The following is a 17,796-nucleotide window of genomic DNA, read 5'->3' as shown; positions in this document are numbered from 1 at the left end:
GGGAATGGTAAAGAGTTGGGTTGGGAATGGGATTAGGGAAAGGTAGTTGGGAAGAGGGACTCCCAACTAAATTTTAGCTCTAAAATTTAACTTCTGCCTCATGCTGTCCGTTCTAGAATAAGGAAGAGCCTGTCCAGAGGCCTTTGACCATAGTTCACTCTGACAATGTTTACACATTGCATTTTGGCCTCATTTCATGGACAGATCCCACCACCTGTATCCCTAAAGTGAAAATGTCGTATACTCCAGCCAAAATTATCAAAAAAAGCCACAAAAGTTATAGCATTAACATGATGAACTATTTAGATAGATCACAGACAATCTGCATTACTTGATAAAATCACGTGCCCCATGCCAAACTTTTATAGAGGTCAGAATCTGGTCTGTTGATATCAGAGTAGAGAGAAAATTATTTATACTGCCATTAGCATCAGCTTCATTAGATACTTCCCTCATCTAAGGGTTTGAGGGGAAGCAGAATGTAGCCCCTAAAAAGAAAAACAGCATCTAAGAGAGGAAAGCCCTAGGTTGGTAAGCTCCTAACCACATTTCCTTCATTACCTCATAGGATCTTGATTTCCTTCTAAGTAAAGCATTTCTTTCTTAGCTTTCTCTCAGAATTATTTCCCATCTTTTTCTATTTGAGTTTCAACACAAACTGACTACAGAATTGAGTGAAATCTTCCCAAAGTTAAATCCATTTCTCATCTACTATTTTGCTTATACAGATAATATTAATTACTCCATCTGCCTGTCTTTTAATCTCTTTGTGTGAGGGGAACTTGCTACCTCCTCATTATATGAGGAGAACTTGCTAGCTGGCTGATGATGGCTTCTTTTCAGGATTTTTTAAATTCTAGAAACCATAAATATACATTGAAGGAAACTCTCATCATCATTTCCTTTAAGAGTATGGTGCCTCAAACTCACCAGAGACCTACGCTTTGCTCTTGTAGCCCAGTGTTTCTATATTTATAGAGGAAAAGAATGCCAATGTCTGTTTGAACCAATTGAAGTGAAAAATGAAAAGTAAATTATTAGTTGATAGAGTAGCATTTTAGAGTAGTAAGAATATTTCAGAATAGTAACAGTAATTGAACTATTTTAAGTAAGAGTATTTTAGAATAATAAGAGTGAAAGCAGGCGTGAGAGCTGGTTGGAGAGAAATTAGTACATTAGGGAAGTAAGAATGAGAAAAAAAAGGGAAAGAAGGGAGGTAACAGAGTGATAGAGAAGAACAGAGAGAAACTGGATGACAGAAATCACATTCAGATTCAGACACACGCTCCAGTCTGTTGGTGACAATGCCCCTCCTTCAGACAGTTCCAGAATTCCCTTCCCCTCCCTCCCCTCTCTCCTGGCTGGTAGAGTGATCTTTCAGCTCTCCTTGGTTTCTGTCCTCCCTCCCACTCTTCTAGAAGTAGAAAGAATTCAAAATGAAAAACTGAGGCATGTATTAGAATTATATTTCATTTAATTGCTATTTGTTTCTAGAAACTACTTTCATAATGTAGTGGATAATTTTTTGGACAAGCAACTTCTCAGTATAAAGAAAATCACCAAAAGTTATCTCCTTAAAAAAAATAACAGGGAAATTTTCTGAAATAAAACCTAATATCAAACAATATATCCATAAGTAAATTCTGAGGGAAAACAAGGGAAATTATTGTCCTATCAGAAGATAGAAAAGGACCTTGAGAAGATCTGGTTAATCTGTCTACCTTCTGGGAAGAATTAATGCTTTTTTAAATTCCTCCAGAGAACAGGCTACCACTTTCCTCAGTAACCCACCCTGCAAAGGAAACAAAACATATGTTTCATCCCAATAAGACCCTCCGTTTAAATTGCTGGATTCAAATCTGATATATACTGTCCTCATCTGTAGTTGCACAGATCCACATACATTTTAGGAACATGTCTGCAGTTAGGAAGAGCTGCCACTAGATGGAGCCCTTATATCTATATTCTATATCCAAATCCTGGCAATTCTCTAGTTTGGATTACCACTCTCCACAGTCCATTCTCATACCTGTTATGCTGATGTACCGGTGAATAAGTAAGTGTTAATAAATTGTTGATAAAACTTTTAACACCCATTTCTATACTCTTTTGAGACAATTTGAAACAATGCTTTAAATTTAAACAATATAAGAAAACAAATTAAGAGCTTTGGGTTTATTTTAAGTAGTTCCTATATTTTTTACTAAACCTTTCTGCTTGTATCCCAATCATAAAGAGACCCAATCATAGGGCTCTCTCTAAGCCTCAGTGAATGTGTGATTTGAAGTTTTGATATTCCCAATTGTTCAGTTTAATTATTACATCCACCTTTTTAATAGTTATTCTCTAATCTCATTGTGATTTCCAAATATTTTGTGCCTATCTGCCATTATTGTAAGAAGCTTCCTTACAATGTGCTCATTCTAAATATGTAGAAAGATATTTGCCACAAATTATTTAAAATACATGTTTTTAAATGAGCTGTCTAAAACTTAAACATCAAGAAGTAAATGTGCCTAGCATAGCCTTCCTTACACAGTTCTACAACTAGTTCAACCCAAATATGTGTGTATCTGTGTATGGCTTTATTTCCAGCTGATATCTGGCAGTAGCTAGGCATCTAATATAAACTCCTAACTTATCTGTGTAATTAGCATAATATAATCAGATTGTACCTTATTATAAAGGGAATAAGGAATGTATTTCAAAAGATTTCTCATTAAGTGATAATTAGATTCCAAAGGTAGTTTAAAATCTCCCCCACCTCCCTTCTTTCAGTCAGAATGTCTGGGTATTGAAGACAGAGAGCCTCTGGCAGTTTGGGTGACATTGTCCTCAAGCTGTTTTGATTCTTAAATACTTGGAACTTCAGAGTGTCTGGTGGCTCGATCATAGTTTTAAAACCCAAATATTTCTGTTTACTGCTTCTAAACTAATTATATCCTCACCCTCACAACTTAGCCAGCACCCTTGTATGGGACTCTCCTTTGCTAATTCCATCAGTCCTATTTATTTGTGGGTTCATGGTTTCTCTTAAAACCATTTAATCTTTTCTTCTTCCAACCCCAAGCAAAAATAGAAGGAAAACAAGTTCTTCTTTCCCGAAGTCTATGTAAAACTACTTAAATCCTCTGGTGTTTTCCTCCAGAGGAAACCATTTCCTTCTGGCCCCCTGATCGGGAACCACTAATACAGTGCACTCTTAGGGAATTCATTCAACCTTCTCTGGGGACTAGTCTTTGAATACACTTCTTCAGCCATACTTGTGGTGTCATTCAACTTAGCAATAAGTATTTTGCACTTGATAGAATCATACAGCCTTGTTATGATCAAGACAGATTTCTCTAGCAGGCCATCTCTATGATATGTTCTTTATAAAACCATGAAGGCTGCTGGCAAACATTATAGATATAGGTTTGTGGCCATTTCCCAGGGAAATTTAAACTTGGGACTCTGTGTCTCACACGCACGTGCACACACACAAGTCAATCATTTTTTAGGTTTTCACTTATTTCTGAAAAATGGTATTTACTATCCCTGTGATCTAGGGACCCAAATCATCATAAACCACTCAAAGGTAAAATACTATAACTTCTTTTATTTTTTAAACTTTCCATAAATATCTACAGCATCTTCACCTACACCCTCACAATATATACCCATATTTAGAGCATTCACCCAGGTCTGTGTATGGATTGGAACAGATCTAGCTTCAAGAGCTGTTAAAGCATTTTTCTCTAAGTCTTCCTCTGGGCCACCCTAAGATTTGGTCTCTGGACAATCTATGTGTTTATTCTTTTTAAAAAGTTACCAGTAATTAAAACAGTTTGTCTTGCTGTACATGCAATTTAATCAACAAATATTGATGAGCAAAGGATTTTGAGGACAATGGGAGATATAAATAAGCCACAGTGCCCCCTCTCAAGAAACAGTGTAGTGGGGAAACAGACACAGAAAGTCTAACAAATGGTACTGTGTAGGTACAAAACATGAGGGGAGAACGGAGCACAGTGTATTATCACCTTCTCTCCTCATCTAATAAGATGGCGAATGCTTCCTTTCACCTTTTTGTTTTAACATAATATGAATGAGGAATATTTTTCTATTTCCTTAGGAAGAAGGCAGGCTCCTGTCCCTCATAGATATCCTTTTCCAAAAAAGGACAATGTCTCAGGTTAATGGAAATAACTGTAGTCCTCCTCTTGAATGAACCATATCAGGGAGGGATAGTCTCTAGGCTAGCTGAGTTCTGGCTTTCCACTTTCACTTGACTTTGTCCTTCCAAGGGGTTGTCCCTTAAGGGCCAAAGTCAGAGGGGCTGAAGGACTCAATGGCATCTCCTCTTTCCTGGAGAGAGAGAGTACTGAAGCTTGGCAACAAAGGCCTAATGTGCCGCTTGAAGAGATCAGTCTGAAGAAAGGAGAGAATAGAATGGTGAACGTTTGCTATCTCTTGAAATTTTGCTTTAAAGTATTTCATTTGTATTTTAAACACAATTAATTCTGGTAGACTTGCATAGTCTAAATATTTATATACTTACATAAAGGAAAAGATCACACTCTTTACTATTAGCAAACACCTCACCATTAGGGGGATGCTTTGTGTTTAGGAACAGAACAGGACTCATTAGAATTCAGTACGAAAAGCAACTTGAAGAGCACCTATAATGAAATTTTCTAGGAAGCAAAAAACCAGAGAGTGGCTGGACAGAGTGACTAGCAGATACAGATGCGTGCTGTCCAGAGAGATAGACAGCTGAGGTGCTAAGGGGCCCATCCCCAGACCCTTCTCTAAGGTCCTTCAGCATCGGCAATTTCACCCGGCAACATCTCTAAGCACTCAGCTGTGGCAGCCATCTAAATTCCCGTAAGTTATATTCTGAGGGAAAAATCTTGTCAGTGACTACTACATTGGCAAGAGAAAGAGAGATACGGTTTTACATCCAACAAAATCCCAGCGTTTTTGTTTGTTCTTTGAGGTTAACGTGAAGGCTTTTATTTATTTTACTCTGGTTGGACTGAGCCTAGAGGTAGAACAGCAACTATATAATCAAAGTGGGTTCAAAAAGTATATGAGTTCAACCATGGTCTGGAAAATTACTTGCCATTTGGAGACGAAGTGGTGGGTTTTACCTTAGAGCAATTTAGTGTCTTTGTGCACCGTCTTAGAAAATATATGTTTATTAAAACTATGCAATGGATTGTGAAGCATGCTTACAGCTATGAGTTAGTGCGTCTTCAATACTTAGTGGATTTCTGATCCTCAAGTACCACTTTGGACATAGTGCTGGAGATGAAGTTTGAAAAGTATTGGAAAAAGCCCGGTATCCACATATATTCAGTGGCCAACATGAAAAAGCCACATTTTTTTTTCACTATTACATTGAACTATTTATTTAACAGCTATGGAGTGTGATGCTCTTTTTTAGTCTTTTTTCTTTTTAATAAAAATTGTATATTTGAGGTGTACAACTTGATGATTCAATATACAAATACGTTGGCGAATTATACTACCGTCAAGCTAATTAACTCATCTCCTCACATAGCTACCTTTTTTGTGTGTGTCTGGTGAGAGCCCCTGAAATCTACCCTTTAGGTGATCTCCAGTATTTAATATGATTTTATCAGCTACAGTCTGCATGCTGTACTCTAGACTTATTCCTCACATTCCTACTATGCAAATATCATCATTCCACCCATAAGACAGCTTTTATACTTCCAAACTGTTGTGAGAGATGAAAGCAATACAAGTCCTAATATTGGCAAGAGTGGTTCTTTTGTGAACTATATACTCAACTGTATGCAAAACTAGAGGAAACTCTGTAAAAGCTGTGTCTCTAACTCCTTAGCATTCGTGATAGAGCAGGGAATCACTTACACAACCTCAAAGAAGATGGAGAGGAAAAACCAAACTGATTAAAATATTTGAAGGCATCAAATTTAAATTCTCAATACATCATGACATTTGTTAGGACAGTTTTTTTAAATTGGCTCAAGAATGAATGGATGTGGTAAAACTATTAAATACAAGAGTGTCAGAGGTGGCCTCCCAGCCTGGAGGAGCTGAAGTTTGTCTAAGATAAGATCTCCCAGTGAGACAATCAGTACAAAGTCACAGAAAAAGCGAATCGTTTTAGTTTAATCCAGAACAGTTAGTATTCCTCCAGGCATCTGCTGCCTGATTTCAGAGACCATATTAGAAATGAAAAGAAGCAGTGTCGTATTTATGACATGTCAAATTCAAAGGCATAGCTGCTTGTGAAGGCCCTGTTATGCTTTGTTCACCTCAGAAAGAGATGTACTTACCTGTCTGTCCCTCGTACAAACCAGTCCTGCATGTGACTGTAAAGATTAGTCCTGTGTCAGGTCATTGTAATGCCCCCTCCCTGCAAAAACCAACCATAGATGTCTCCAATCCTGAAATTCACTGGAATATTTATATCAGAAATTATTTTAGCATAAGCAAGATCACTGTACTCAAATCTCTGTTTATCAAGTTTGCCTCCAACTCTGCAAGTGGAGGAAAATTCAGGCATTTTATTGGATTTCAGAATTCTCCAAGAACTCTTGAGAAAACAGAAATTAATGGGCTTTTGGCATTTCAAGAACCCATTGCTGAGATTATCAGAGGCTTCAGTAAGAAACTCACACAGAACAGTAAATCATTAGTAAATAAATAAACATTTCTAGTGAAATCTATCTCCAGTGTACTTAGCACTGTGCAAAGATCATATTTTATCCAGACCATTTGCAATTAGATGTACCCTAAAGACAGCTATCCAACAATGGCTTGTCTCCTACTTGCTGGATGGTGTTTCTAGTTTTTAATGTGTGTGTGTTGGGAGGGCGGGTCAGGGGAAGGGTGTCACTACCACTTGAAAATTAGCTTTCCGGGAAGGATCCAATCGAGTCATCTACACTGTGACTTTCCCTCATCTCCTCAGGACAACTGCATTTAAATATGGGCCAAAAGCTTAAGTCACAGGAACGAGGCATTAATCGTTGGATTTCAGAAAATAGCCTTTTGGGAAGCTTAAGGGACACAATGGTGCAGTTTCCCTAGAACCTCTGAAAGTACAATGTGTACGTCTGCCTTCCTCAGATTAGGTGGATGCTTCAAGTCCTGGTTGAAGATTGCCCTGGAATCCTAGAGTCTGGTTTGATCAGTTTATGATCAACTCCAGAATGACAGAGGCATATACCTAGAGAGGACTTGTATCGGGTGAAGTGAAATAATTATTTCCTTAATGAAAAACTAATTTAAATTCTAGGTTACAGTAGCTGCTTGTTGGGGGATGGCAACCACAAATTTAAAGTTGTGATTTTTTTTTTTTTTTTAATATTCAGGAATGTGTTTCAAGCAATAATATATTAGGTGTGCAATACTTCCGTCAGGTAGATTGTCCTGGCTTTGGAAAGGCAAGAAGAAAATTGTTATGGCAGTCTGCTTTTATTTTTCAGGTTAAGCATGGATATGCCTTTTGAGGGTAGCTTTGATCATATGGTTAATTTGACGTTTGGACTGATGAGTTTAACCTCACCAGGGATGGGACTGGATTTGAGTCCCCCTTGTCCAAACTACAACATGCTTACTGCCTTCTCCCCCGCATCCCCCCACATCTCAGCCTCCAGGATCAGCTACCAACACGGCATTTTGTCCATTTTCATTGGTCTGACCACCCGAGGAATGTCCTGTTTCTTTAAATCCCCAGTGCTCAAATTGCCATGTAGAAACCAACTCCCTATCAATTTTCTCCACATTTAATCCTCAGCTCCTTGTCATATTTTCATTTTTCTGCATTGGTTCCCATGGTAACGAGTCTATTGGCAGAGAAAGTGTGACTCTGCTTTTAGCCTTCCACACAATACAAAATCCTTCTAGTGATCCTCGGGCAAGTGTCATACTAAAAGGCAGGAAGAGACTACAGTTCCCTAGGCTAATGCCTCTAATCCCTTACCCTACTGCATTTATTTCCCACCTATCCCCAAACCAGACCCACGGCCCAGAATCCCTTCACCTTTTGATACGAGTATTCAAAGCGCCCCCCCCCCACCACCAACCAACTAGAGATGCAAGGATTGAACCTTTTTGTTCAGATGGCTTCCTCTTCTAAGTGTCAGTAACTTAACTGACATAAATGTATAGTTGATGGCAGTGGCCATTTGGAGGCAACATGGGAGAAGCAACTTGCACTCATTTTTCTACAAAATATCCTCAGTATGCATCTAGGATGTATACAGACCGGGGAATAAGTATGTCCTGAATCGAGCCTTAGGTCAGTGTCTAATGTTAGGGATGGGGACATTTAAACAGATTTTCTCCTAACCGACTAGTTAGTGGCACATGAGGGGAAGCTAAGGAGTCATCCCAGAGAACGGAGCTCCTGAGGAAGAGGAAGAGATAACAAAGATGTAGATGAGTAAAGAAAACATTGTAACTGGTGGCTGAATGTGGGCAAGGGAGCTTCAGCTGGCACAATTCAGGGTTCGAGTAGGGAAAAGGTAAGAAAACCATTGAAAGCTAAGGAAATGGAGCATAGAGAAAAAAGGAGTTTTTGAGTTAACTGTCTGCAGAAAGGGAGGGAGCCTGCAAATGAGAGAATAGCTTTACACAGACTTTGGCCCAACTGCATCTACAAAATATTTTTCCAAGTAATGTTTCTCTTAATAACAGATTATATTTTGTTTTGAATTTTAGAATTCCACTGTGGGTTGGCAGTTAGTTATATGCCTAGCAACCCCAAATCTCCTATGTCCTCAATATTTAGAAAAAAATCAGGAACTGTTCATCAGAAATTAAACAGTCCTCATGCTGAATGTGCTTTTTATTTATTTTTTGAAAAGTTAATGAATTCAGGGGAATGAAAATAGATGTTAGAAGTAAAAATGTGGGTATCTATACTTAAGAAAATTATCAAATGTAAGTGACCTCTTTTTTCGTTGGGTCTTATAAAATATGTGATACTTAAGCACATTGAAGTTTTCAAGTCAGCTGATAATATTGTACAAAGGTATTTTTGGCCCTTTAAAGGTTATTTTCCTACATTAAGAAAAGTTTTCTTATATTAAAAACTTTTTATTGTGACTCAGGTTTTGTGTCTTTGTATAGACACACATATGTAGGTGTTTTTCTTTGCACACTTGTTTTGCACAGGTAAAGCAATGAGATTAATGCCCAGGTATGCAGGTCAACTGACTTTTATGATAGCTAGATTAATGAAGGTATTTGATGAATGGACAAAAGCAATCATATTATAACTCTTTGTATCTTTCCATCTCTCTTCCCCTTCCCCAGCACTCTACTAAAGAACATCTCTTATTTAGTCAGGAAATATTATGTAATTTTTTGGAAAGTCCACAGGAAAACCAAGTTGCAAGTCTCAGGCAGATAGAACATAAAACAGTTCCATATTTGTTAGAATGATCATTAGTTTTCAGAATGTAGTGCCAGAATCAATTCCATATTCAATACTTGTAGTCTTTCCTTGCAGAGGACTCTTACTGGTCTTGAATGTGGAAAAGGCATCTGTTCAGGGCAGTGCGTAGTGTTGTCTGTTAAGTTTTACTCTGGTAATTTGGTTTTAGCTTTGATGACACCTAGTGTCAATGGAATGCAATAAATGTTTTATACCGCTTTATGATGTTTAGGTGTTTCCCTTTAACACCCTCAACTACATTTTTCTCCTTGAAAACACAAGCCTTACTGTTTTCTGTTTGAAATGAAGAGAAAGATAATTGATAGCAGATAAGCTGGATATTTTTGTCTCAAAGCCAGTCAAGTTTCTCTTTGTACTCAGCATAGAGAAGGGACTAAAGGAAGCTTAAGGACAATGGCACTGTCCTCATATAAAAGAGCAATTTTTTCCTAGTTAAAAAATCGGAGGTGAATCTACTAAATTGTTTGCAAATTTCAAAGACCATCTCAAATAACCTTGCAAAAGTAAGGCTGCAAGTACTATAGTTTCATTTTCCCACTGTATAACCACCTAAGGGCACCCTCCCCACCCAGCTGCATATAAGTAAAACATAAGGTGAACTATGGTCTCTTTCTACTCAGAAAAGAAATATTAACAGCAGCAATTCTAAATAGACAGTGCTAGACTTTTAATCAGTCTGTAAAGAATTATAAGTAAAAGGATACTAGATATAGGTTTTTAGAATTTTAAGTACCCATGAAAATTATTCTTTCATTCCTAAACTACTTGACAATTGATTACTTTGGACCTTAGTTACTTGGAGGGACACAATCCTTTTATTACTATGTAAAAAAGTTCTAATTCCACCTATTTATATTAATATTTTTCCATATGCTAAACACATGCACACACATATAAACTGTCCATTTTTCCTTTGAGAGCATATAATCAGCTAGTGAAATATTTCACTCTTTCGTAGGTTTAAGAAAAATTCCCATGCAGTGATGCAACACTGGGCCACTATTTTAGTAAGATGAAGACAGTCTCTAGACTCATTCTTTTTCAACACCTGACTTCACTACCATATGTGCAGCACAACAGTGACATCTTAAGGCCAAGTAACTAGAATTCCTTTAGCCAGAGAATTGGGATCTGTTTTCAAAGAAATTTCATTACGTTATCAAGTAGTTTTCAAGTTCACAGTTTGCAACTGGTAGATCTTTATAAATGCTTCTTTATGACTTCTTTTGCAGTCTTTGTGAACATTTTAATGTGCACTGGTGAACACTAACATTTTACATAGACATATTGTATATTAATGCATGCATTTCATTGCATAGTTTATTGACACTCCCCTTGTAAAGCTTTTATGGAAGAAGCAACAAGCCACAGCAGTATAGCAAAAGAGGCTTAATCTTTATAAATTGGGGCCTTTTCTGTCTCTTTGCTAGGCTAGGTGGCTGTATACAAATTCGGGTGGGAGGGGCAGGAAACACCTCTTAACATTTAAGGTTTTCTACATGGGTGAACTGTAGCCAATTCAAAACAAATTGCTTACTTTAATAACAAATTTTACCATTTTATAAAAAACAATTAAATCATGACATGTTTAATTGAAATGGCTGTATTGTAATTAATATTTTGAGATAATTGTGATTTTGAGCTTAAATTATATATAAAAAGTTGTCATTTTTGTATGTGTTAACAAACTGTATCACAATTAACAGTACTTTTTAGTTGAACTACATATTGATGTAAATAAAAACTGAATGAAGACATATTTACTACTTTATTAACATAGATTGTGAATGTACTTAATGGTTTTTTTCTTTTGCAGTATAAGACCATAATGACCTTGAAAGCTGCTTCATTTTATGTGCAAAGGAGTCCTATGAATCTATATTTTAAATTTACTGAATCAGTGAAATTAATTACTTTGTCAGTTAATTTGCAAATGCAAGCTGTATTCTCCAGTTTATTTTATGTACTGACACTAATTGGTAAAGGTGTACAATGTGATTAGAATGCATTTTGAAGATGCTTTCTGTACAGATACAAAATACAGGGACTAAAATAATGCTGTGCAGTGTATAGCAGAGCCATTTTTCGGCTTTGGTGTACTCAACTTTTTCAGTATTTAAAAACGTGTTTTGAATAACATAAAAGTCTCTTTATTGTATAAATAATAAAATGTCACCTTATTGTAAAGTGTCTTTTGTTTAATATCAAAGCCGATTTCTTAGCCACACAGTTGTGAAAAAGGCATGTTTCTTTTAAACCAAAAACATAACCATTATAAGCAATATTTGAAAAATGTAACTTTTATTACGGACATGTAGCTATTTATCCTTATTGGCAATGTTTGGGGTTTTTTTTCCCATAATATGAGCATGCCACAATCACTCAAAAGCTAGCTAGCTACCTACCTACCTGTCTATATAAATTAATAGACATTCTGTTGATTGGCTACTTAATAGATTCACATGGTAAGTTTCATAATGACTGATCAGCCTACTTCTGGTATTTTTGGTGTAAGTAAAAATGTTTATATTTTATTTTTTACTAAATCAAGTTAACCTATAACAAATTCCCTTTCAGAAAATTACCACATTAACTATAGGTTCAGTCTTATGAAGATTAGAAGCAAATTTGAAAAGTAAGGCTCTGGAAATAAAAAAAATGCACAAGGTTGGGTTAGAACACACCAAAAGAGTAGGTTATGTGTACAAATACCTGCTAAGTAAGTATTTAAGAAAGTACAGGTCAAGATTTCATTGCAGTATATGTTGTTAGTTATTTTCTGCTGCTGCTAACTATAGAATTAATAAAATAAGGTCTTCAGGACTTTAAAAACAACAAAAGTTATTTTTAAACACTCATACTTGGAAGATAAAAATATGCAGATCCAATCTCTTTAAATTTCTTGAATCCAGAAGTACTAGATTATTGTAAGGAAACTTATTACCAAGATATCATAAAAAATAGACATACTGTATATTAATACATGCATTTCATTGCAAGTTTTAAATTCAAAATTGTGAGAAAAATTATAACACTTTTACTGTTTTCTCTACCAGTAACTACACTTCATGTAGCATTTCTGACAAAATGGTTTCATAAGATATGGGGAAAAGGCTAGAAAAGAAACATTTCAACTAGATTAAAACAAAAACAAGACAGTGAATATTAATTTAAAACTTATACCAAGACTAACCGTATCACATAAGTCTTATCATGGGTAAGAAAAAGTCATTTTTTTAAACACCAAAGAACAGTTTTGAATAAAATTCAATCCAATTTTATATCTAACAAAAAGGTAGAAATTAGATGGTCATATTCAAATTCATTGGTCACATTATATGTAACACAATGAGAAATGGGGAGAAAAAACCCACTTCTACAAAAATGCTTTATCATTATAAAAATATTAAACTACATTAAATAAAAATTCACATCTGAAGACTGCTATCTTATAAGGAATGAAAGTAAGATAAATCTTATGCAAAACAATCAGAATAAATGCATTAACACTGTATGTGGTTATCACAATTATAAATGCACATGATACCTTAGAAAAACATTACTTATCAATGTTAAGAAGTCTAAGAATGAACATGATCAAGATTATACAACAACTCCAATTTAAGTAGGAATCCGGTCTCTCAAATATTCCAGAATAGCAGCTGTTCCTTTCATTAATATGGCTGCTCGAGGAACACGGAATGGATTTCCATCTAGCAGTAATGTTCTAAACAAAAGAGAGAATTAAGAATTTCAACATTTTCCATTAGGAAGGCTTTTATTCTAACTTCATTTGCAACTTTATAAATAAAATGTGTGTATTATTTTCTACTTGTCCCTTTTCAAATCTAAGCATTTCAATAGTTGGAATTAGAACTACAATAATAACCCAAACAACATTAACTGAACACTTATTATATGAAAGGTATTGTGTTGAGTAATTTATATTCACTGACTCTCTTAATCATCTTACAACCCTATGATCTAGACAGCATTAATATTCCTATCTAATAGATAAGGAAGCATAAATCCTGAGGAGTAAGAAAGACATATCCAAGATCATTCAGCTACTAAACAGAGGAGCTGTGACAGGAAGCCCCATTTTACCCATCCTCTTCTCAATCTTATAATGATCATATACGACATGGTTCAATTATATTTACACATTAGAATGAGCATACTGACAAGTACTCATACCAAGGACTATAATAAAATCCACATATCCCACCTCCACCCTGAGAAACATTAACACGTGTCTGCTCTCCACCTCCCTTGACCAGATACACACACAAAATCTATTCACATGTTCTGAAATGAGGTTTAATTTGAGATTTGAGTGCTGTTTGATTTGTTTCTTTATATAACTAATGAAATAAATTTTAAAATAAAGAGACTTTTATTTTAATTTTCAAACTTAGGTGTGTAAATAAAGTCAAACGATTCACACCTTATTATACAGTAGATCTAAATTACATCTTCAGTATTTCTATGGTCCATGGGGATTCTTTTAAAGGCTGTTTTCTTAATTTATAAAAAGGAGTTCATTACAGTCAATCCTCCTTATTCACAGACTCCTTATGCACTAACTTGCCTATCATCAAAATTTATTAGTAACCCCAAATCAATACTCATGGCACTTTCGAGGTCATTTTTGGATATTGCACAGGGCAGCAAAAAATTTGAGTCAATCAATAAGCACATTCTCAGCTGAGGTTAAACAGGTGATGTTCTCCCTTCTTGTGTCAGTTCTCATACTGTAATCAAGTGTCCTTTCTGTGGTCTACTTAGTACAACATTTTTTGCATTTTTGTACTTTGTGTTGGTGATCTCACTGTTTAAAACTGGCCTGCCAAGTAAGGGCTCAAGTGTTGTCTAGTTTCCCTAAACACAAGAAGACTATCGTGTGCCTTACAGAGAAAATACATGTCAGATAAGCTTCATTCAGGCATGAATGAAGCCTCCATCAGTATTATTTGGCCATAGTTAAATGTTAATGAATAAATAACATGAAATACAGAAACACACAGAGAACAAGGTTATGTATTGACTGGTTCATGAAAATGTGACCAGAGGCTCAAAAGAACCTAACTCGATACTTCCCCAGCAGAAATGGCTCAGTTTTCACGAATTTGGTGTTCACAGAGACTTTATAGAATACAAACTACTGCAAATGATGAGAACCAACAGTATTTTACTCTTACATTCACTAATACGAGGTACCAAAGCAGATGTCAGGATGTCCTAGTAAAATAGGCCAAGCCATCATCAGTTTCAATAAATTACTTCTGAAACATTCTGCTTAAGCACTTGGCTTTCTGTTGACATCTCAAACTCACTTTCCATTTATTTAACCAGCACTTATTGGGTGCTTACTGTGTTCTAGGCACTGGGACAACTCTTTTCTAAAGGAGGTAAAAGAAATGGTATAAATGAGTCCAAACAAATCAGGATGGAAAATCAGAGGAGGGACTAACTGCTTGGAGAAGCGAGAAAGTTTTCAAAGATGATACTTAGGTTGATTGCTGATAAAAGCAGGGTAAAGGCATTTGAGACTAAGGTAACAGCTAACACAAAGAATAAGGAAGACCATGCTGGGCTTGAAATACATGGTGACAGTCTGTAACAGATTCTGAAAAACCTTACCTGCACAACTGACATTTTTACACAGTGGAGTTTCAAGTTAGACATATATATAGTGATGACAAAAGTATCAGAAAACAGTTACTACACTATATTATACCATATAAGCAAAGCTAAAAAAAATTATATTTGCTAAAACCTGAAAAGCACAATTGGTATTCTGGATTTTGTTACCTGTTATTTTTAATACAACGTCAATCTTTTTTTACTTCAACTGTCCTACAAAAGTACCTCAATAAGAGAGAAAAAAAAAAATCCTTACAAATCAATAAAATCAATGGAAAACTCTAGTAGAATGGTGTAGCTACCTTAAGTTCACACAATTACCAAGCTCTGGTGGAATCTGAAGTAGGTCATTATTTTGAAGGTCCAATGTGGTCAGCTTTTCCATTGCCTTCATTTTCTGAGGGTCCACAGATCCAACCTGATTGTTACTAATCAAAATTGTTTCAAGTGTGGGGATGTGATACAGAACTTCAGGTAGTGTTTTGAACCTATTAAAATATGAACAGAACACCTAAATATATTGGGATCAGGGCAAAAGCATTCTTTCAAATAGATTATCTTAAGTCTGTTATCATGATGTAGTTTTCTTTAGTGTAATTTATTTTGTATTTGGTATAAGTCCTCTATCCCAATTTTCAAGAAAATGAACTGATTTTGGAAACCTTGAAATATATGTTAAGTGGACAGACTTGTAACACTTTCTACTTACTGTGTAAATCCAACAATGTTTTTCTCCCATGTTTTTCTCTTCACATTTAAGAAACCAGGAAATCCTTCTGAGATTCTCTATAAAATGTCTCCATGTAGGTATTATTCCTTAGTTCATTTTTACTTCTTATGAGACAGAATTACTGCCAATGTTTTAAGTAAATGTTAGAGATTTGTATTTTGCTTTGATGAAGCTTCCAAATGAGTGTATTCTTGGTTCTTCAAAAGATGACAGACTAACATAGCCTGCTGCTTCCTCATCCAAAGCAACACTGAAGATGCCACAAGAAAGAAGCGAAGGCTGACAGCTCTCAGCAATTAATGCAACATTATTGAGGATCTTTTGGGGGACAGTGGCTGGTTTGGTTTCAGTGTGAGATAAACTGTGTCATGGACTAGAAATGACAAGGGATGGGCTGAAGGACAGTTTTATAGTTGTGGCCTTTTTACTTCCACATACAGGCCTTCTTTTGCTGCTGTGATGTAGAAAGAGAGAAAGAAAGAAAGAAAGAAAGAAAGAAAGAAAGAAAGAAAGAAAGAAAGAAAGAAAGAAAGAAAGAAAGAAAGAAAGAAAAGAGAGAAAGAAAGAAAGAGAAAAGAAAAGAGGAGAGACATGGAGGGAGGGAGGGAGGAAAGGGGGGAAGGGAGAGAGGAAGAAAGAAAAGATGAGAAAAGGAAAGAAAAGAAGACAAAGACTAGCAAAGGTAAACTCAAGGCAGCTCTGAAGTTCCAGAGGGACTGGCGAGTGAATAACTAGGAGCACAGATGGACTGAACAGCCCCTAAGCGGTCTTCCTCTTTTTCCACACCAATGCATGAAGAAGCTAATTTAAAAAGGTGTAGCTCACCTGTTCACACAGAAGTTAGGTTAGCTTTTGCCATCTCCCCACAGACGTTACTTGACAGTGTGATTGACAGCTCAATAGAAAACTTAATAGAGAACTGACAGTTTGATTCACAAATAAAAATTAGCAGAGATCCAAGAAGTAGATATATTTTTAAATAATGACAATAATGATATCATTGTTGACCTACACATGAGAAAGCATGAGCAATAATGAAGCAGACAGGACAAATATTTAAAGAGGCAGTATTTTAGTTACATCACTGTGCCTTAGCCTCGTCAACTGCAAATGAGGAATAATAATAGTACTAAACTTACACACTTGTTATAAGGACTGAATAATTCTATTTCAGCTGGAATACAGTAAGTAAACATTAGCTATTAATATTTAGATTGTTAGCAGAATCACTTTCATCATAGGAAACACTATGACATAGTTGTTAAGAGCCCAACTCGTGGAGGCAAACCACCTGGGCTCAAACCCCAGATTATTTACTATTTATGTGAACCTTAGGTGAGTTACTTAACTTCTAATCCTTGATTTTTAACTGAACATAGTAACACAGAACTATAATGACAGAAACCACCTTTTCTGAGGATTAAATGCGATGTATGTACTTAGTCCTCTATCAGCACATAATAAGTTCCCATTAAATATTAGTTTCTCTTCTTTTTTAAATGACTTTATTTATTTATTTAGAGAGACACAGAGAGAGAGAGAAGAGTGTGCAAGTGGGGAAGGAGCAGAGAGGGAGAGAGAGAATCCCAAGCAGGCTCTCTGCTATCAATGTACAGCCTGATGAGGGGCTTGAACCCACAAACCATGAGATCATGACCTAAGCCTAAATCCAAAGTTGGAGGCTTAAATGACTGAGCTACCTATGTGCCCCAATATTAGCTACTCTTAATTATTAGCAGTATCTTTATAGTGTTTGCAGAATAAAATCTATTATTTAGTATATAAATCCCTCAGAGGGCCTGCTACTGCTTATATGCCAAACTTCATTTGTTACTTCTACTTCTCTAGCCCCTTACTTTATGGTCTGATCCATATCAAACTGCTAGACATGTCCCAAACACAAAGTGTTCTCACATTTTTGTGCCTTAGTACATGTTATTTACTCTACCTTGGATGCCCTATCCCTGTGTGTCTGGCCAACATC

The 17,796-nt window shown here is 35.9% G+C and overlaps 1 protein-coding gene across 2 annotated transcripts in view; it reads right to left on the bottom strand.

The window, feature by feature from the left end:
* Positions 1-10,600: 10,600 nt before the first annotated feature.
* LRRC40 (leucine rich repeat containing 40) overlaps positions 10,601-17,796 on the bottom strand; it is a 48,895-nt gene continuing 41,699 nt past the window's right edge. Inside the window, exons 14-15 of one of the 2 annotated variants that reach the window (XM_058717007.1) lie at positions 15,404-15,570; positions 10,601-13,163 (exon numbers count right to left, since the gene is read on the bottom strand). In XM_058717007.1, coding sequence (XP_058572990.1) covers positions 13,150-13,163; positions 15,404-15,570 — 181 coding nt within the window. In that variant the 3' untranslated portion in view covers positions 10,601-13,149. Of the gene's footprint in view, positions 13,164-15,384; positions 15,571-17,796 lie in introns of both variants that reach the window. The other variant, XM_058717006.1, reaches the window with a different exon arrangement.

This window comes from Neofelis nebulosa, chromosome 2 (genome assembly GCF_028018385.1).
Source record: "Neofelis nebulosa isolate mNeoNeb1 chromosome 2, mNeoNeb1.pri, whole genome shotgun sequence".
NCBI classification, from domain to species: Eukaryota; Metazoa; Chordata; class Mammalia; order Carnivora; family Felidae; genus Neofelis; species Neofelis nebulosa.
The sequence above is the reverse complement of the archived record's forward strand: the minus strand, read 5'-3'. Positions and strand labels throughout refer to the sequence as shown.